Genomic DNA, 22,427 nt, shown 5'->3' with positions numbered 1-22,427 from the left:
ACTGTGGAAGGTGGTTTCATGAAGCCAGTAAATGGTACAGTCACAGAGCAGCCGCAGAGAAGTGTAGAGAACTTATCAGAGAAGTTGGGCTTACTGCCCTTATCAGGAGCTGTTCCGTAAAGTTTGGGGGAGAGAAGTCTGTTTATTTCGAACGAACATGAACTTGGATTTATCCCCGTTCAACCAATTGAGGCATTTGTTAACTCTGCAGAAACTTCTCAATTACTCTGAGGCTTACTTTTCTCATTAGAGTGAGGAGTAATGCCACCTCATGGGATTAAATTGTGATGATTAAATGAAAGAATGGATTTAAAGCAACTAAGCATAGCACTTTAGAACGTAAGTGCTTAATGGCAACTATTAGTAACAGAAATACTGAATGGAACATAAAATTCAGTTGTGTAAAATCCATTATCATTTACTAATGGTGGATCAAATGTCCTTTCCCATAGACAATTTTATTTAGTAGTTCTATTAGGCTAAACATTTTAAAGGTATGTGATTACTGTTGAGATGTGTTTATGTAGTGAAATGATAACCTCTGATGCATTTAGGAAGTAGGCCCTAAAAATTAGGGGTGGCAGTACATTCACACTCCAGCATGGATTTTACTAACTTTCAGGCATTTTCTGCTCACAGATGTGTACATCTCATGATTGACAGGAAGAAACCAGTCATGGGCCAGCGGTCAAGATACATCTCCAGGAATTGCTGCTGATGCTGCTTTACGAAGTCATACAATGAGCATTCGCTTTAAGGAAGATTTTCATATTTAAAAGATTTTCATCTTGGAAATATATCAAGTGAAAATTAGTCTTTTGGGAAACATTTTCCTCCTAATAAATTATACTTGTAATGGGCGACATGGCAAACAACTCAGTGGCATATAGTGGAGTCAAAAACTCTTTGAAGGAAGCTAATCACGATGGAGACTTTGGAATCACGCTCGCAGAGCTGCGGGCCCTCATGGAGCTCAGGTCCACCGATGCATTACGGAAAATCCAGGAAAGCTATGGAGACGTGTATGGAATTTGCACCAGACTGAAAACATCTCCCAATGAAGGTGAGTCACTGAATCCTTACACATACATGCCTCGGCTGCTTGATGACTCGGCTAGGATTTTAGTGACACTGAAGGTCAGCTAACTTTCAGATTAGTGCAGTTACAGTAACTACATGAGGAAATCACACTGCAAGTTATTTTATAGAACTCAAGTTTGGCAAGGGGAAATCCTTTGCACCATTGTACATGTTATTGCTGCTTGTTGACTATGACACGACTGTATTTCCATTTGCTCGAGGATGGAAGGGTGCAGCCAGGCATGGTAACCACCCCCATGGGGCTTCAGTGGAAATAAATTTCGCTCACTTTCACGCCTTTCGCCAGGTGCCTTAGAATAGTTGTCACTGCCAGTGGCTGACCAAGTTGTTTTGAACTGAAACTAATTGAATGTGTTGTAACCAAAGTGAAGTGGACTGGATGGCAGTTTTTGACCTGGCAAAACATTTTCTTTGATTAAAAATAGTTCTCAGTCTTGGAATTATGCTCAGTTTCCCTAGGTTTAAAGAAAGCTGTGGTTTCACGATAGCTCCATTGCGTGGTGGTGTTTGAGATGGACGGGCTTGATAAATATTGATGTGATGAACAGAGAGTTAAGGTTAGGTAGTTTTAGGGAAGGAATTTCTAAATTGGAAAGAAGGGTGAGGATACATGAAGAAGAATGCTTAGTGATTACAGCTTATTTTTGTAAGGATGAGAAATTATAAAAGTATGTTAGTATGTTACTCCAAAACCAGTCCTGGAGAAATTGTGCTGAAGTGTTTTTCTTAACATTTATGAAACAGCTTATGCCATGATGTTTGTGATAAAATCTGACTTGCAAAGGTTATTTCTGAAATTGTTCATGCATATTAATCACACTTCAGAGTTCTTTAAACATTTGTATATTCTAAAAACTTTATTTATTTGTTTATAGAATAGAAGCAGAGAGAAATTGAGAATAAAGGGAGAGCTAGGGCAAGAGAAAGAGAGACATCTGCAGCACCAGATGCTCTGCCAGATGCACCACCTCCCAGCCCCTTTTCTAATTTTTTTAATGTGGGGGGCCAGGTGGTGTTGTACCTGGTTAAGTATACACTTCAGTGCGTCAGGACCCAGGTTCAAGTCCCTGGTCTCCACCTACAGGGGGAAACTTCACAAGAGGTGAAGCAGGGCTGCAGGTGTCTCTCTCTCTCCCCCTCTCTATCTTCCCCATCTCTCTTGGTTTCTATCTCTATTCAATAAATAAAGCCAATAAAAAAAAGTAAAAAATAAATTTTCATGTGACTTTTTTTAGTGGTACTTTTCTAAAATGTAGAGTAATTGTAAGGAAACCAGTGTCACTATTCACACATTTCCAAAAATGGTCTCTTCAAATCAGTACTAGAAAACCTCTTTCCAGATTTTCTGGCTCTTTTCCTGGATTTCTTAGTTGTGTCTTAACATATTCTTTGTGGTTTAAGGTAGCTGGGATCCCTGTTGTTGGTGTCAATTCAGAAAATCAGAAACAGACAATGAGATCATTTGAGACAACTCAGTTTGTTTGCTATACAAAGTCACATTGAAAGTATCAACTAACTGTAATCACTTTATTAATATGTTCTTCCCCATTTGCTAGATTAATTTAACTGTGTATATCTGTTATGTTTACTCTAAAGCCTATCTCTTGGATGTTTCATTACCACCAAGTTTATATAACTCCACAGTTCATAATAAACTTATTGAATTGCATTTGTACTTCTACACTTAACTGCAATTCCCCCAGCCATGTGTTATAATCCTCGTTAGTAATTAAAATTCTTGTTGTCTTCCAAGTATCCCTCAATGTTAGGGTCTTGGTTTTAATAGATACGAGCTGTCATTAATTTGTGTTGTAGTTTGTTTGGTGATGTTATTTCAGTTAGTGCTCTTAATAGATTTTGGTTTAAGTTGACTGAAAAATTCTACCTAATATGGTAGTGTCCATAGTTTGGGGAGGAAATAGTTTTGTACCCCTTTGATGACATAATGGGAACTGTGGATAATTTCTAGAAGCATTCATTGAACACTCAAAAAATGTGTATTGTAGTCATTCTATTCAGTTAAATAAATGTTGTATAGTTTGTCATTTTGAAATATCCTTTTTAAAGAATGTGGAAAAGGCCATTTTTAAGCATGATGTTATATTTGCAGTTGCTAGAATAAATAAAGACACCCGTAACCTTCACAGGAATATTATTTCCAAAGGAATAGTGTAGTTTAATTTAGAAGTAATTTAGTTAGAAAGATAATGAACATGTTGGCACTGATCAACTAGACAAATGATAAATGAATCCTCAGGGACAATCAGTTAGGATTTTGAATACCCATGAAAGTGATCTAGACAACAAGTACTCTTTCATTAGTATAACCTACTAGTAGTCAGGGAAAGTGAGACTTAATAAGATTCTCCCAAGCACATGCATTTTGCAGCTGAGAAGGTAACGCACCAATAAAATACCAGGCTTGTATACGTGAGGTCTTGAATTTGACCCCCAGAGTTGCATATTTCAGAGTGGTTCTTTGGCTTCCTTTTCTGTTTCTTTCCTCTCCTATATGTTTTTTTAAAAAGTACATGATTGGGTCAAACTAAATTTATGCCTCTAGTTCTTTTTATTATTAGTTCATTGACATAGTTTTTCATCAGACTTGGGTTGTTAATTGTTGCCTTTTTCATATATCCTCTTTAAAAAGAGTGTATTAGCAGTTAATTATAGGATAATCATAAATTATGATCACACTGCATTCCTTTAGCAGAATACATGCATTATATTGTCCATGCCAGTTTATATTTGCACTCTCTGGAAATAGGGCTGTTAGTAGTGATCATGTTCTTAGGGTATCCTATAATAAAACTGACATTTACACACAAAAATATAGTTTAGTTCTGAAAAGATTTGTCAGGGATAAGTCATTATTGACATGTAAGCTACAAGAACACTTGATACACTAATGTATCTGCTACACACACAATACATACATATGTATGTGCATGCACACGGCCCTTTCAGGATTTGGACAAGGATTTGTATGCCAAGGTGTTCCAGCCACCTATGATTTATCACTTATATAGAGTCACCAGTCAGGGTTTTCTGGTGACCAGCCTACATAACCTTGTCCTTGGAATTAAAGATGTATTTCATATCAAGGAGTGGAGGGAGGGAGAGAGAGAGAGAAACCAAAGCTTGTCTGGTACATGCAGAGCCTTGTATCAGTCTGGGAGCCTCAAACATGCAAATTCTGCCTTCTAGCTCTTCCCCAAATCCTCTTTAACTTTGTGTCATACACATTATTTCATTGCAAGTTGGACGTCTTGATAAAGCCTGAGTGATCATGTCTTTTCAGTTTAGTTCTCTGAGTACAGTGAATACATTCCCCTCTCAAAGCCTTCTTCTGCTCACAGAAAATTAAACTCTTCGATGTGTCTTTCTCCCTGTCTGGCCAGGCTTGTCAGCCTCCTGTGCTTCCGTTAGATGTTGGCAGGCTTCAGGCATCTGTTCATCTCTGCATTCTGTCCTCTTCATCTGTACATTTCCCACTGAGTGGTGCCACCCACTCCAGAAACTCTGTACAGCATCTGGATGCTAGGATTCCCACATCTGTAGCACCATTCAGGTTTTCTCCCAAGCTTTGGGCCTGAAAGACATACTTTCTGACATCTGCATTTTCTCACCTTCTCCAGACTTTATCCTCTGAAAGCATGCTTTCATCTTCCTCTCTTCCCAGTGAAACTATTAGGAACCTTGCTAGAGGGCCTTGACTTTGACAGAAATCTTTCCACCGTTCTCACTCGTTCAGTGCCAAGGCTTAGAAAATCTTTGTGCTTGTCAGCTTTCTTAGGCTACTGTCTTTCAGAAACGGGTGCCTTTCTCCCTCGTGCTGCCTTTCACTTTCTTGCTTAAAGCTAAGCTGACAGATAGTTCCCATTGCCCTTAGAATGAAGTTCAGACTTCTCACTTTAGGTTAACATATCTCTTTGGAATATCTATCTCCTGCTTACCTCTCTAATGTCACCTATGTCCCCCTCCCCCCACACACACCTCCCCACCTGCCCACCCAGATCTCTTCAGTCTTTTCAGCATAGGAGTTCTGTTTTCTTAATTTCTGTTGTGTCCAACTGAACTCTCTTATGTATAGATTTTTTTTTTTTTCACTGAAACATTGTACTTCACCCTTTCTATGACTCTCACTCATGGTTAAGATCTCAAGTTGGGGTGGTGGTTTGAGAGATGGTGCAGTAGATCAAGTATTGGGCCCTTAAACATGAGGTCCCAAGTTCAGTCCCCAGCATCACATGTACTCTAGTTCTTTCTCTACTGCTAGCTTTCTCATTAATAAATAGATGATTTTTTTTTTTAAGCTCTCAAGTCGGGTATCTTACAGTTAGTTCCCTTGTCCATTCTGGGCTCCATCTCCTTCATCACTCCCCTGACATCCTCCTCACTACTGTGTAACACTGAATACACTGGGTCTTGATTCATTGGGGATTTTGGTCAGACTTGTCCACCTCTGTGTTCCTTAATAGAAAGTGCTAGAGTAAGATATTATATCCGATTCATTTTCTTTTGAGCACCTATGCCATACTGAGCCTGTGGTAGGCATTTGGGAACAGATGATTCAATTTGACCTTAGGCCAGCGATTCTTAAATGTATAGTGCTTTTGTCTTTTTTTAAAATTAAGAATCTGACTGAAGTATTAGACTGTTTCATAAGAAACATGCACATCAACATGGATTTTTGCGTATCTTCTTGGATTGCATGTCCCCCACCTAGAGAAGTCACGGTGATTGCTGCTGTCACCCTCACCCCCCACCCCCAACCCCCCACACTTACAAACACAGAAGTTAAGCTCCAGAATTTAAGACTGTCATGTATGTCGTTTATTAGTGACTTTCATATTAACTATATCCCTCTACCTCTTTATTTCATATATTTAGACTGCACTTTCTTGTAAAACATCAAGCTATTGGTAAAATTAGCATTTTTGTCCCATAATACATCCTGTCCAAATTTAAAGTTGTGCCGTTAGTCATAGACTTGAATTTAGGCTTCAGTTACTTCCCACAGTGGTGGATCCAGAACCCCAAAGCATGTAATTCTGAAGCAGCTTTTGCTGTCTTTGGATGCATTCTCTTTGGGAAGCTAACTGGGTCATGTGGAGCTCAGTGCCATGTGTGATGTCTCGCATGCCCTTGGCCTCATTGACACTATCCTTCAATCAACCAAGCCAACAGGATGTCAGGAAGAATTATTAGATTTATTCATGTTGTTCCTTATGATGTTTTCTCTGTTTTTTTTTATACTAGGAACATGCCCTCATTGTCAGTGCCACTTCACAGTGTAAGCCTCATCCTGCATCTAGAATAGGCCAGTACACACACACACACACACACACACACACACACACACACACACACACACACACATGTACACACACATGCACACACGCACACACATGCGGTTCAATTCTTCTTCAAAGGCTTTACTCTGGCATTAGCATTTGCCTCCTGCCGTCACTAATGTCACCTTCTCTACCTGGTCATTTCCATTGGTAGATAATTTTCCTTAATATCTGTCATTTATCTTTTAAAAATAACAAATAGATCTGTCCGTTTTAAAAATCCCCCTAACTGCTTTATTACATCACACTCCTAGCAAAGCTTAGCCATACTCATTTTAAAGTTGTCACCCTCCATGGAGGGAAAGTCACTTGTCCTTTTTCTTTCTTCATCTTGCTCAGCCTAATAACACCATTTGTGATAATCATCCTCCATGCCTTTTTCTTTCCCCAATACCATTTTTTAAATTTGTGACTAATAGTGTTTTGCCAGATTACCAGGGTGTAATTCCACGACGCACTCACCACAAAAGTTATGTGCCCTCACCCTCCCAACAATAACCACCAATTTTTGCAAAGCCCTAGAGACAATTTGTATACTTGTTTTTAATTGTTTTTGCAAGTTTGCATGTCTCAGTTCTCTGAATCACACCCACATTGGTAGCTGTCCTTAATCTCTTATTCTATTACACACAATCTCTTCTTGCATCCATTTTGCCCCAAAGAACACAATATTGTCTTTTTGGGTTACAGAGTAGCATTCCATGGAGTATGTACATATTCCTCAACTTACTTGTCCAGTCATCTGTTGATGGACATTCAGTCTGCTTCTACTCTTTGGCCTTTCTCCATATCTTTAAAAACAAACAAACAAACAACAACAACAAAAAACAAAAAAACTTTTTTTAGTACTGTCACTTCTTTTCCGTAGTCCTTTGTGAACTCATTCTTTCTGCTGTGTCCCCTCCCCAACTATTTCTTCTCAGTTGTCTTTGACTTCTTGCTTTTTTCCTTTCAGTTAATTTATTATTATCATTATTATTATTATTACTTTATTTCTTTTACCCAAGCACTGCTCAGCTCTGGCTTATGGTGGTCTGGGGGATTGAACCTGTAACTTTGAAACCTAAGACCTAAGAGTCTGTTTGCATAAGCATCCTGCTAGCTGCCCCTGTCCTCTTTGACTTCTCTTCCTCTATCTAACCATCAAATACGTTAGTGTCCAAGGCTTTCTCCCCACTCCAGCTCTCTCACTTACTCAGTTTTCTGACCATGCTCATTCCTCCCATTGTTGTGCTATCACCTGTATATTAAAAAAAAAACTAGCTCAGACCTTCTTCCTGAGAACTGAATACTGCTGGCCAGCTAGCTACTAAACATTTCCACTTGTCTAATCAGCACCTCCAGTTTAAATCTATGAAAGCACCATTACCACCCCCCCTCCCCCCACTTTTTTTACCAAGGGGTTCAATTTCTAAAACCTGAGATCTATCTTAGTAAAGTCTCTGCCATCCATTTATCAGGTCTTAGACAAAAGAGAATCTAGATATTTTTAACTCTTTTCTTCTCATCCACATCCAATGTTGTTGGCAGCCAGGTGTAACCAGAGAGTGTTGCTTTAGTCTGAAAAAGTAGTATATGGTTTCTGTATTTTAGTTTGCGTGTTTCCTTTCACTTTGTCTTTGTTTCTGATTATAAATACTACACCTTTATTGCTGTTCTTTTTGTTCTCTATTTCTTGAAGCCTAGAGTTGTATGGAAGCTTTGAATGGATGACTTTTGTCACCACTCATCTCCAGGGCTTGCTGGACTGCCCAGTATGGAGAGCAGCTTGTTACAGTTGTCAATGAAACCTTCTCTGCATTCTTTATTTGCTACCTTTAGCAAATCATCACTTGAAATCTGTATCGGCATTTCTCAGTGTTTGTTTTGACGGTGAAATTTTTTTTCCTGTTCCACTTTCTGCCTTGCTTCAGGTCAGACACCGTCCAGTAACCTGCCATTTTCCTGTATTTTTCCTTTGCCTTCTCTTAGAAATGAGCTTTTGCTTCCCCTATCAGCTAAAACTCATTAATCATAAATTAAAAAGTATAATGAAAAGTCTTACTGCTCTGGTATTTGCTACCATTCTAAAATGTCCCAAAACTAAGGGAGAATGTCGCTTCTCAGTGCTGTTCTCTAAGCCCCACAGTAGTTCCTGTATATATACACATACTTGGCTGTATCTCAAGGCTTGACAGGATCTTTGGGGTTATATTAGAGGGATACTTTCTTAATAGAGTATAAGGCAGGCACAATTAATACCCAATTTGTGTAAAGCTTTCTTTATAGACTTCCAGTTTCAAAGGTCAGGCAACAAATGTGTCCCATAGTGTATTAGTACCTGTTTCTTCAACTGAAAATAAGTCCTCTGAGCAAAATGTAGAAGAAAGGTTATCTAAGTTTTTGTGTTTCGTAATTTGCAAATATTTTATCAACTATAGTAGACATTTTACAAGATGAATTTTTAGTGCTGTAATGGATTAAGTCAAAGACATTGACTAAAGTTAGGAGCTGTAACTCGTTACAGTTGTAATAAAAATTAAATCTTTATATACTTTCCCATTTCTGTAGTGAAAGCCTTGTAAATAAAGGTCAAGGAAATTGATTCCAATATAGAAATCACCAGACTTTTATATCAACTCTGGTCTTTACCACTTCACTAAGATAAAATACTCAACATAAGCAGTATGGAACAGTAAAAATTCTTGGTCCAATCTTGTGACAGGTACTTAAAATATCCTTTAAAGCACTGCACATGTTTTCCAGTCATTGAAATTCTGTACATTTATTCTAGTAAACAATAATAAACCATTTTGAATAGTATCATATGAATTGGAATCTAAAATGTCGTGAGTGAAATTATTCTGAGTAAAATAAAAGCTGTTCACTAATTTTTTTTTTTTTTTTTTTTTTACTTATTAGGTTTAAGTGGAAACCCTGCAGATATAGAAAGAAGACAAGTAGTGTTTGGAAAAAATTTTATACCTCCTAAAAAGCCAAAAACCTTTCTCCAGTTAGTATGGGAAGCGTTACAAGATGTCACTTTAATTATATTAGAAATTGCAGCCATAGTCTCATTGGGCCTTTCTTTCTATCGACCTCCAGAAGGAGAAAATACACGTAAGTCAACTATGGGGGTGGGTAGTTCCCTTATTACCATCCATGTTTAATATGTCCTGATGAATTTGGCTCCGGGACTGGGTTTTTTGTTTGTTTGTTTGTTTGTTTTGAGGAAAATGGTCACAGAAAGCAACTGAGAAGATGTTTCCAGTGATTGCCAGGTATTCCACAGAAGGCAACATTGCCAGTGTTAGAGAATCGCCTGCGTAAACAAAAGTCACTTGGTCAGTGTTCTTGTTAGCACTGACCCAAACTGTCTAAAGCTTTCACATAGCACAAGAAATTTTGTGGTGGAAACACTGAGTAGTATACACACATTTGCAAAAGTGTGCATTTATACTACATAATATATATATATATATATATATTTTTTTTTTTTTTTTTTTTTTTTTTACCAGAGCACTGCTCAGCTTTGACTTATAGTGGTACAGTTTTGCATGATCTTTATCCTCTCTCCCCTGCTCAAGTGTATGTATTTTTTTTCTTTGTGACATTGTATTCAGCATAGATTACACAGATAACACACACACAGTATGTATTTTAATTATATAAAATAGAACTAGACATAAAATGTTATTGGCAACATTGAATATTCATTATTATGTAGTACTTTGTAGTATTGATTAACCTGATTTGTCTCTAGTTTTGGTTTATTTCAGAATTTGACTTTACTGTCTCATTCTGAAAAAAACACACCAGGTACTTATTGTATCTACACTTCTTCAATGTAATATAGTTAACATAGAAATTTTAGTACTTAAATTGGTAAGTAAGTGGATCATCCTGTCATGTGTCATCTTCTGGAAAAATAAGCCTTATACTCACTGGTGGTTAATTCCTACCGCTGGTCCTGAAGAAATCTTTCATGATTTTTCACATCACATCATCACTTCTGTTTCACACCTTGTGGATGATATTCCAGTCCCTGTCTTCTCTCCCTTTAATTCTCCCATGTATCTCTCACAGGTTAATTTTTAGTCAGTACCTTTATATCTTAAGTACTTTTCTTCAGTTCATGCTCACTGTCCTGCAATATATTTGAGCCACTTCTGCTGTCTTTCATGTATTCATAGTTTTCTTCTGAATCATACTTTTCCTTTTCCTGTTTTAACTAAATCATTGAAAGATCCCAGCTTAACCCAGAACAAGAAACAGAATCAACAGATAAATTACACATACTCTTCTTTGTGAATTTATAAATAGCTAAATTTTAAAGAAACCATACGTAACCTTTACTACATAGATATACTTTCTATTTTGTTCTGTTTCTTTCTCCCCCTTGCCCCCCAAAAGCTGGTCATGAGCCATGACATTGGTTTTAGATCCATAAATAAACTGCAACCTGAAGTTTAAAAAGCAGTCCTCTCTTACTCTGTTTTCACCATTATTGACAGTATAATCTTTGTTTGTAAAGTTTTTCATCGCGGGGCCCAGGTGGTGGCACACCTGGTTAAGCCCACACCTTACAGTGCACAAGGACCCGGGTTTGAGCTCCTGGTCCCCACCTGCAGGGGGCAAGCTTTGCGAGTGATGAAGCAGTGCTGCAGGTCTCTCTCTGTCTCTCCCTTACCTCTAGAATCCTGTCTCTATCTAGTAAATACATATAATAAAAACATTAAAAAGAAAAAAATATTGTAAGGTTTAAAAATAAAGTTTTTTGTTGCTTGTACTTTGCGAAGCTTTTTTCTGCCATAGTCTGTCTTTCTGATTTTAATCTGCCTCTTAGATTTATATGACGCCCTCTTGGTATCATTATCTTCCTTAGATACATGTGTACCTTAAGTGCTCTGTGCGCCTTCTCTGTCTGCTTGGTCACAGTTAGTCTTCATTTCTTTGTTCGATACTGTATGTCATCGTATTTCAATTTCCTCATGGTATGTTATGACATCTGGCATTCTTCGTGTTTCACTATCTGAATGTCATAAACCTTCTAAACGACCACTCAGAGTATGAGAACATGAGGAAAGATTATCTTGTTCACTCCTGGATCTCTAGCTGCTAAACTAAGAGTCTGACACCTAGAGTTAGATTCTCAAATGGTTGAGTCAGTTGAGTAGCGCTGGACTTTTCATGCTACTCAAGCACTGGTCATACTTGAGTATAATTGCGGTTCATACACATGATTCCTGGGCCACACACTGTTCTCTTATGTCTTGTAATACTGTAAGCTACCTCCCAGTTGGGAGATTATGAATCTCCAGGGGCAAGAAATGTGAAATTGGCACAATAAGCGTAATAATGCTTTCAATTCCATAAAATATTTAGACTTATGAATAAAGCAAATGGAATATACAGGCACCACAATTATTACCTGTATATTGCCATTAATTCAGAATCCCTCCCTGATAAGTGTTTTTCTTTTTAAACAGTTTGTGGAGAAGTTTCTGTTGGAGAGGAAGAAGGTGAAGGTGAAACTGGCTGGATTGAAGGAGCTGCAATCCTCTTGTCAGTGGTGTGTGTGGTTTTAGTAACAGCTTTCAATGACTGGAGTAAGGAAAAGCAGTTTAGAGGTTTGCAGAGTCGAATTGAACAAGAACAGAAGTTCACGGTCATCAGGGGTGGTCAGGTCATTCAGATACCTGTAGCTGACATTACTGTTGGAGATATCGCTCAAGTGAAATACGGTAAGTAGAAAAACAATACATCTTACATATGACACAGTTACTTCAGTTGTGTCTACAGCTTAGCCTTTCATTGCTTTTTGTTTTAGGCGATCTTCTTCCAGCTGATGGTATACTTATTCAAGGCAATGATCTGAAAATTGATGAAAGTTCATTGACTGGTGAATCTGATCATGTTAAAAAATCTTTAGATAAGGATCCCTTACTTCTATCAGGTATGAATTTCTTTTATAACTTTTTAATATTCTTCTTCCACAACCATATAACATAGTTTGCAATAAGTTTCTCTAATAATGTGAAGAGGGTTGTATTGACTTCACTCTAATCTTTGAAAAACATTTCTGGTAGCTTGACAGAGACTTTTGATCCTAGAGCTATATTTTATAGGTGCAGAAATTGAGGCCCCAAATCAGAAGAATTAAGAGTCAAGATTTATTTATTAATAAGAGAGAGGGTGAGAAGCAGAATATCACCCTGGCATAACAGTTGCTAGGGTTTAATTCAGGACCTCAGATCGGAAAGTCTCAACACCTTAAACACTGAGCCACATTCCAAGCCGTTCAGATTTGTTCTTCAGACTTACTGGAGGGGGGAGAAGAAAAAAAAAAAGATTTACAGAAGTATAAATTTAAAGAATAACTGTTTAAAGTAAAATAATGAATTCTTTGTGACAGTATTAACAAGATTTTTTTTTTTAACACAACTCATTTATTAATGATGGTCAACAGATTATCACTCTGGCACATAAATACAACACTGGGAATCAAACTTGGAACCTTATGCCTGCAAACCCATCTCTCTATCTGGGAGGTGACTGCTATGCCACCTCCCATATCACCAAAGGATTTTTTTTTTTAACTGATAAACCTTAAACTTGACCTAACTTAACCCCTTCATTTAAGTTACCAAGGAATTAGTGTGATGTATAAAGTCTATACTAAATTTGCATTTCTTTTAATTTCTTTATTGGGGGATTAATTTTTTACATTCAATAGTAAATACAATAGTTTGTACATGCATAACATTTCTCAGTTTTCCACATAACAATACAACCCCCACTAGGTCCTCTATTATCCTTTTTGGACCTGTGCTCTCCCCCCCACACCCCAAAATTTGCATTTTGAATAAGCATTAGATCAAGGAATACACCATGTCTATAAGACAGGACTGAATTTGGGCATGTTCTGAGAATGGGAAAGGTTAAGATCTGTGTAAGCAATGATACAGATTTAAACAAAGGACAGGTAACTGCCTACTTAGGATATTTAGCAGACTGAATATCATAGCCTGGTTAACTGAAAATGAAGTGGAAGGAGTGGTAGGAAAAGATATAAGCTCTTCTAGAATCCTGAATAAGAGGAAACCAGACTACAGTTTGACTCCAGAAGTATTGAGTTCTATAACTTCTGATGTCCTGGTTTCTTCCTCACAGCATTGTCACCAATCTTAAGAAATTGTAGTTAATACTGATGAAATCAAATCTACAATTTTTTCAAAGGAGAGAAAAGTGGTCTCATGACATATTTCCACACAGACTAGTAAAGCATCACTTTATTGCCTACCTGGCTCATTGTATTGATGAACTGATACAGATAGCCTCTTCTTTCCTTTTTGACACTGGTAATCCATGGACTTTTATGTTGATCTACCTTATTTACAAATTGTTTTTTAGCTTTTCAGGTTGACATCTTTGAACCAACTTGGCTCTTTTTCTTTTTTAAGAGATATGGCTGAGTTTATATAGACTCAGGCTCCTAACAAATCAAGTATATTAAGCAAACTTTATGAATTTTCCGTAGTTAGGACAAGACTGAAATAACTTTGTAAACTCCTTATCACAGTATGGGTGGGAACATTTTTCTGCATTTATTTCTCCATTCCAAAAACGTACTGAAAACATGAAATGCATTTATTTTTAAATGTATTCTCATGATGCCATCTCACACTGCTGTTCTTGGCTTCTTAAATTTAGATTTTTCTTTTTAAAGCAGTTATTTAGTTAGCAGTAGGGATGTGACCAGAAAAAAAAGCAACGTTTACTTTGACTGGGCACATCAACAGTCAACAGTTCAGTACCTGTGGCAAGAACAGAAGATAAAAGCTGATCTGCCACAAGCCCACACTGTTAAAAGAAACTCATTGTCTTTACACGTAATCCTTCTTCAGTACCATTCCACTCTCCTTAACTCAGTTTTTGTGGCCCTTGCATTTTCACTGGCAAAAAAAAAAATCATCAATGACTATTCAGCATCCAGATTTTTAAAACCGGAGAATTAAAAGGCGGGAAATTCTTGTTTTAGGTAAAAAGCTATTCAGAAGTTAATAGGCAAATGTAAATTCAGTACTGAAGTAGTTACATATGCTTTGTCATCTTATTTAGCATTTTACCTTTTGACCATTGATTTAGTGCATAAGGTGAAGGCAGGTGTCTCGGGAAGCTGCAAAGTAGGAAATTTTAACTGTTACAATTATAGTGAGTATTTTTAGAAGAAAATTAAACTTTGAAAGTTACGAAATAGTAGAATTTTGCAAGGTAGATAGTACTTTAGTAAGTGAAGATACAAAAATATAGCTATATACCATATGTTAAACAAATATAAGCAAACTTACCAGCATTTTAAGAGAAACTGCCCTCTGCAGAGTTGGTTGAAGTTTACCTTGCTGCAATACTCCTATAACCTTAGGCAAAGTCCTTAAAGAAAAGGGAGGGAGTCGGGCAGTAGCACAGCGGGTTAAGCACATGTGGCGCAAAGCACAAGGACTAGCTTAAGGATCCCTTAGCTCCCCAACTACAGGGGAATCATTTCGCAAGCGTTGAAGCAGGTCTGCAGGTGTCTGTCTTTCTCTCCCCTTCTCTGTCTTCCCCTCCTCTCTCCACTTCTCTCTGTCCTATTCAACAATGATGACAACAACAATGAAAAACAAGGGCAACAAAAGGGAATAAATAAATAATAAATAAATATTTTAAAAAAGAGAAAAGGGGAGGGGTGTGGGAGGAAGCATATCTACCAACTTACAAGATTGCTTTGAAGGACAAAGTCAGAATTCATTCAGTGTTCCTGTCTGTCATCTAGCTTTCTGTAATGAAATTGTGTTAGGACAGTTGGGTGGAGTCAGTTTGAAGGATTGGTTAGTCTCAAAATGTAGACTATAGACTTAATCTAGTAGGCACCAAAGAGTCATAGGCTTTTGAGCCTTGAAAGCCTCATGATCACACCGCATTTCAGGAACATTAAAACTGATGTCACGAAGGATCAGAAGGGTACTCTAGCTTGGCCGCTAATCTGGCAGGCTAGGGTGAAAATCCAGATTAGGTATAGATTATAGGGTTCGTTGTGGGAAATGTGGCATCAGTTGCTGTGGGATTCTTTTGAGTTATAAACACGTTTGTGTTTATAACGTATTTCACAAAGAAAGCTCAAAATAATAATAGTGATCATAGTATAATTAATATAAGAAGCTTACATTGTCCCCTCTGCTCAAACTACCAGGTAGTCAGTTAAGTATTTTATATAGTGTAGATTCTCTTATTCCCATGAAATGTATGAGGAATTGACATGTTCTGATATATCTATTACCAAGTGAAAAATAAGTTGGTTGAGTGAGCTTTGAACTCAGCCTTGTCTGGTTACAGAACTAAAGCCTTAAGCACAACTGAGGTTTTATTTAGTTTCTCATAGAACTCATTATGTATTGAAGATATTAAGATGTATTACTAAAGTTTGAAACTTAGTTGTAGGACAGCTTTTAAAACAAGTCTTCTATTGTAGGTACTCATGTAATGGAAGGCTCTGGAAGAATGGTGGTTACTGCTGTAGGTATAAATTCTCAAACTGGAATTATCTTTACATTACTTGGAGCTGGAAGTGAAGAGGAGGAGAAGAAAGATGAGAAGAAAAAAGAAAAGAAAAGTAAGAGTGACAATGTATTATAAGAATTGCTGTTTGAAAATAGGAACTTATTATAAAAAATACACTTGTTTCATGAGCTACTGATAGGAAAAGTTTTACTAAAAGTTAGTTATCCAGTATTGTACTTACAAGTGGTAGATTTAGCAGGAAAGCAGTGTTCTTTTCTACGTAGTTGCCCTTGAGAACCTTTAGTGAGTGCATCGCTTTCTTTGCCACAGTCAGACAGATTCAGCCTCTCCTTGAACACCTGCAGTGTCTTGGCTCTTTTTCCTCTATAGTTTTAGAATCTCTCTCCTTCCTGTCCAACAAAATGAATCGAATTTACATCCTATTTCTTCTTTTTACTGATCGTCTTTTCTTTTTCTTTCTTTCTTTCTTTCTTTCTTTCTTTTTTTTTTTTTTACTACTGTCTTTTTTTGTCAGGCTTTTACTGCATTTTGGTCTCAGGGACATTTTAATTTTTTTTTCCCAGATTTTTCCAAGACTTTACTTTGAATCTGTTGTTTATCAATTCATATTTAATTCACAATTAGATACCTAAGATCTATTCTTTGTGGATTCTTGTATCTTCTATCTGCTGTCTCCAAATGATGTCTTCAGCAAACTTAATAACTATAGTTTCGGAAGTCAGGCAGTAGCACAGAGGGTTAAGCGCATGTGGCACGAAGTGCAAGGACCGGCTTAAGGATACCGGTTCGAGCCCCCGGCTCCCCACCTGCAGGGGAGTCGCTTCACAGGTGGTGAAGCCTATCTCTCTCTTTCTCTCCCCCTCTCTGTCTTTCCCTCTCTCCATTTCTCTCTGTCCTATCTGATGACAGCATCAGTAACAACAACAATAATAACTGCAACAACAGTGAAAAACAAGGGCAACAAAAGGGAAAACAGATTTTTAAAAAATAACTAGTTTCTTCACAATTATAAGGCATATGGTCTCATGCATTAGGGCAACAACTCAGAATCACCTAGTTGTGGGGTATGCCATTTAAATAAATAAATAAGTAAATCCTCGCTGTCCTCTGTCATCAGATTTTTCCCCCTTGAGTTGACAGCAGTTTACTGTGGTTTAACTACCAAATTTAATTTACTTTGGGTAGTAAGCACATATTTCTCTCACACACCGAGAGGGTATTTTGAGATCTTCTAAAATAAGTTCTTAGCTAAGATCTTGGTTTGCTTTAACTACAGCGGTGTTTTTTAACATTTTGAGATCTTCTTTTGCTCTTTGGGTTAGAATCTTTAACTGGGAAATCTCTATTTCAAAGAAAAATGTGTTTGGAATGTTCTCACTGCAAATGAGGTTAGCAAGACTAACACTTTTAGCTTTCCCTATCCTTCTCCTCCCCCTTGTGACGTTTCTTTTGGGAGATTGGACATGGGGAGACAGAAATCAAAGCTCCTGTCTCATGCCTGTGAAACATATACTCTGCCCCTGAACAGCATCCCCAACCCTTCCATAGTTTTCTGAAGACTGCATGAAAGGCAATTTGAAAACCAACACCAACAGTAATGGTACCATTTGCATTATCTCATTAAGCATATGACATTAAGACTATGAATCTTTTTACTTACAGAGCTTTAGGGATGTTTTATAACTTGCTACAGGTCAAAGATTGAGTAAGTGGCAGGCTAGCCTCTCTTCTGGCTCAAGAACCTCTGCTTTTAAGGGTATACTGTGCATTCTAATTTATAGGAGTCTAAAATCCTATTTAAAATGGAAATCATTATCCTTTGACTCTTTCAGACCCCACAGTGTCTTTTCTAGAAAGAACCCCTCCCCTTTTTAAAATACCCATTTTTATAATCTCAAGTAGAGAATATTTGTATAAATGACCAGCAAGCCAAGTGTCTGCCATTTTTAGTTATTTTTCTAGAATGGAACATCATTCTTTCCATCTCTGGATTTCAGCCCTTCTCCCATTTCCTTCACTGCTTTGGCACTTATTCAAAAACAGTACAGGGTAATCTGTTTCAGTTCCCTTACTCTGGAATGTAGCTGTTTGGTTTATAGCCAGACTTGAACTCATTGAAAGCGGCTAGATATTCTCTTACTATCTCATCTATCTTGAACATTTGTTCCTATTTGACTATATTTGTTCCACATTTTCCAGTGTGAAGATAATTTTCCTTAATAGAGGAGGAGTTAGAACAAAATAGACTGAATGATTCTGCTCTCTGTTATTTTTAATATTATACTGTCTTCAAGCACTAGACTAATTCCCTCCTTGATTACTTTCAACATTCTCATCTTTCTGTTTTCTCCAAATCTAAACTTTTTGAGAAAACTACTCTAACCTGGTAATCTTACTGGTTTATTCTGAAATTTCATACTGGAAGCATTAATTGCTTTCCCTTTCTTTGATATACCATTTTGTTCTCATCAAAAATGCCCTGTATTTTTTTCCCCTCCCTCTCAAGCCTTCTCCTTTTCTGTTTTATTGGAATTATATCTCTAATTTGGAAACTCTTGAGGCATACTTGAATTTATGATGGCATATGAAAGAGTAAAGTCTTAGGGAGAAATCAAACAAGTATAGGTGCCTCAGAATATTTTGAAATGTTCCCCCACTGTGTTATGACCTGGGGGTGATCAGCTCAAGAAGGCATTACACAGCAAGTGCTCTCTGGTCTGTACATACATACACTATTGTGTAACAATTCTGTTACTGAAATGTGAACTACCTTTAAATAATTAAGCATGCTGGATTCATTTCTTTTGGAAAGCTTTAATTCCCATTTTGTTCCTACAGATAAGAAGCAAGATGGAGCTATTGAGAATCGCAACAAAGGTAAATTTGAGTGGGTAGAAGTGCATTTGACTTGTTTTCATTATGTTCAAAGATACCTCAGCTGTGTACTCATACAGAAGTCAGGTGCATGTATCAGGGAAAATCAATATATGTTAGCCTGGGTTCACTGTTCTTCCTGTCAGTGCCTCAGTCAAGCTGCTTCTTCAATTTTAATAAGATTTTTAATTATAACTTGTGGTAACAAGGTTAAAAAAGCGTTCCAGACACCGGATACTTGCAACAGAAGGTCATGTGTGGTTTTACATAAGTTGTTATTTCAAAGACCCTGCATTTCTTCTTTGGTTTCTTTTTTTAATGAGAAGATATTTCCTGCCATTTCTGTTGTTCTATTTCTACATTTTTCTTAATGGTGCAATTCTGTGGCTCAAAGGAGTGCCATGTTTGCGTGCAGTCTACTGCCTCACCACCCCGCTGTCCCGTCGCGTGTCTCCTCCCTCTCACTGAGCACAGCATTCTCAAATCCAAGACAGCGCTTCATAACTGAGGGTCACTGTCCTCTTGTGCCCTTGGAATAAACCCATACACGTAGTACACAGAAAGCTGGATGTTCAGATCTCTTGTAGAATTCATCAGAAAGGATTCAGGTTTTTTGTTTGTTTCTGAATGTATACATAGTCAAGGTTCTGTGTGCTTTTCAATGTAGCAAAAGCCCAGGATGGCGCAGCCATGGAAATGCAGCCTTTGAAGAGTGAAGAAGGGGGAGATGGTGATGAAAAAGACAAAAAGAAATCAAATTTGCCAAAAAAGGAAAAATCTGTTTTACAAGGGAAACTTACAAAGTTGGCTGTGCAGATTGGCAAAGCAGGTATGATACACAGAAAATACGTGTTTTTGTTATAAATTTTGTGTTCCACTTAAAAACCTCTTTTGAGACCCTCAGGATTAGAAATCATTGTTTTGAGAGTAGCTCAAGATATAAGAAATATTTTTCAACTTGATCTATAATGCAACAGTCTTGTTGAGTTACTGTAGATCCAGGGGGCTGCTAGCCCCAGTTCATGTATTGTCAGCTTGCTAGCCAGTGACCATTGAGGATTAACACTGCAGTCTGCCCAATTCATAATTCCTACCTCAGAATTTCTTAAAAGTAATAGAGAGATGGTTAACAACAAGGGTACTACGTATGATCACACATCTACAAAAGGAAATTTCACCGTCCATTTTGCTTATCTGTGGAAAAAGTCGAAAGGTGTGTTTTTAAAAGAGTTATAGAATGTCCACTTTACCCAGCATTCATTGAAGAAACTTTCCCCCCATTATATATTCCAGGCTCCTCAGTTGTAAATTAATTGACCATGCATGCATGAACATAATTCTGTGCCTTCTAGTCCGCTTCACTAATTTGTGTGTGTCTGTTTTCCTGCCAAATGCCATATAATTTTGATTACTGTAGCTTCATAATATAGTTTGAAATGGCTTCAGCTGTGATTCTTTCCTCATGACTACTTTGACTAGTGTTTCCGTATAAATTTTAGAATTGCTCTCTTTCTGTGAAAGTGTTAAGTATTTTATAGTTCATGATTAATATAATATTTATTTTTTAGTTTAATGAAGAATAAAAAAATAACTCAGATAATTTTAATCTATTTTTATAACAACACAGGATCAGATACAGTTCATTGCAAGTTTCTCATTGATGAGATTTTTAATTGATTTCCTTTTTGCACTGGACAACTTCCCAGCACCTGTTTATGCTAAGCTTTACGTGTTTAATTGACATTGCTTGCTTTGTCTCAGCTTTAACAGAAGGTAAAAAATAAAGACGTCTAGGAATGAAGCATAGGTACTGTTCTCCCAGCCCTCCTGGTGATAGGGCTATCTTTCAGACCTGAAATTAAATCTGACAGTGTCAAGTGATGAGTTAAGTGTCAGAAGGGAAGGACCCATTCTTCAGAGAAATTGTAATTTTCCCAGTGGCTAGTATGTAACTGATCACAGGTAATGCCTGGCTTATTTAATTTTCTTTCTTTCTTTTTTTTTTTAATATACTGAAAGGTTTGTTGATGTCTGCCATCACCGTTATCATTCTAGTATTATATTTTGTCATTAATACATTCTGGGTTCAGAAGAGACCATGGCTCGCTGAGTGCACACCAATTTACATACAATATTTTGTGAAGTTCTTCATTATTGGAGTTACAGTTTTAGTGGTAGCAGTGCCAGAAGGTCTTCCACTTGCAGTCACTATCTCACTGGCTTATTCAGTCAAGGTAAGTAGAATATAGTTAGATTTGCTATATTAAAAAAAAAAAATCAACTGGTATTTATTAAAATGGATATCTGACACACCTCCCCCCCCCCCCCGGTTTGAATGCAGGTGCTTTGTGTATGCTTACGCTGTTTTGTTCATAAATGCCACCACTGATTGTCCACCTGCCCCTCTGAAAAACCTCAATACATGGAGACCATCACATCCCCAGAAGTCACCCTTGACACAATTAAGCAGTTCTACTAGCAAAGTTCTAGCTTTATTTTCATTATATAATAGCTATGTTTCTAAGCAGTGACACCTCTTCTTACCCTGTCTGTGAGGCTAAAGAACATTGGTTATTGAGCTGTGCTACAAGAACATGAAAGATGGATTCAATTCCAGCCTAAGGCTTTCTTGTTCCTAGTCTGCTACCCCAGTTACCCTATAATCTAGCCTCCACATAGTAGGCAGATAAATGCTTCTGAAATGAATTCAGATATAAATATATATTTCCTTGTGTAAGACCTCACTGTATTTATTCTAAACTCCTTACTGTGACCTGCAGGCCCCTTCTGTGTGGTCCTAGCTCAGCTCTCTCTACCACCCTCAGCCTCTCCTCCTCTGGTCCTGCCTCCTCAGTCACCCTGCTATATCTCAGTTTTTAACCCTTTTCACATATGTATAAAGAATTAGTTATCGTGGGCTGACAAAAAAGCTCACTTGGGGGTGGGGGCAAGCAGCGCACCAGGTTAAGAGCACATAGTACAAAATAGCTCACATGGATAGTACATTTGACTTGCCTTGTATACGCGTTCTCTGTCTCTGTCTCTCTCTCTCTCTCTCTGAAGGGAGCTTTGGTGCTGTGATTTATTTCCTCTCTGTCTGAAAAACTTAGCTTGGAGCAGTGAAGCTTGAGTATCAGTAAGCTGTGTGTGTCTGTCCCCACGCGTGTGTGCCTGAGCATGTGAATGAACAAGCACCTTCTGGGTCTTCTGTGAAAAGTCTTGGTTTTTAGAAATGATGTTTTTTGTTGTAAATGAAGAAAGATGAAATACATCTTGTTTCTAAGAGTGAGAGTACCAAGTGTACCAGCACAAGTAATAGACAGAAACGACCTGTTCTGCACTTGGTATGTTAAATCAGCCTACTAGTGTCTACTTAACTAGTCAGCTATATCTTTTTTTTTTTTCAACTTTTAATACTTTTATAGTCAGCTATATCTTAACAGATTAAAATCCACTTCTCCTTTGGTGATTAATAAGAATCTTCAGTTTCCTGCTTAATGAAGTTAAGCCTTTAGCGTTCTCTTCCACTGCTCTAATAAATACCTCTGTACTTAG

At 37.4% G+C, this 22,427-nt stretch overlaps 1 protein-coding gene across 5 annotated transcripts in view; it reads left to right on the top strand.

The window, feature by feature from the left end:
- ATP2B1 (ATPase plasma membrane Ca2+ transporting 1) overlaps positions 1–22,427 on the top strand; it is a 127,723-nt gene that overhangs the window by 79,120 nt on the left and 26,176 nt on the right. For all 5 annotated transcript variants that reach the window (XM_060195513.1, XM_060195511.1, XM_060195514.1 and 2 more), the window contains exons 2-9: positions 640–1,063; positions 9,360–9,557; positions 11,927–12,181; positions 12,268–12,393; positions 15,949–16,089; positions 18,837–18,875; positions 19,540–19,701; positions 20,892–21,106. In XM_060195513.1, the coding sequence (XP_060051496.1) occupies positions 856–1,063; positions 9,360–9,557; positions 11,927–12,181; positions 12,268–12,393; positions 15,949–16,089; positions 18,837–18,875; positions 19,540–19,701; positions 20,892–21,106 (1,344 nt within the window). In that variant the 5' untranslated portion in view covers positions 640–855. The remainder of the gene's footprint in view (positions 1–639; positions 1,064–9,359; positions 9,558–11,926; positions 12,182–12,267; positions 12,394–15,948; positions 16,090–18,836; positions 18,876–19,539; positions 19,702–20,891; positions 21,107–22,427) is intronic.

Source organism: Erinaceus europaeus, chromosome 7 (genome assembly GCF_950295315.1).
Source record: "Erinaceus europaeus chromosome 7, mEriEur2.1, whole genome shotgun sequence".
Lineage (NCBI taxonomy): Eukaryota > Metazoa > Chordata > Mammalia > Eulipotyphla > Erinaceidae > Erinaceus > Erinaceus europaeus.
This window is presented reverse-complemented; position numbering and strand designations above follow the sequence as displayed.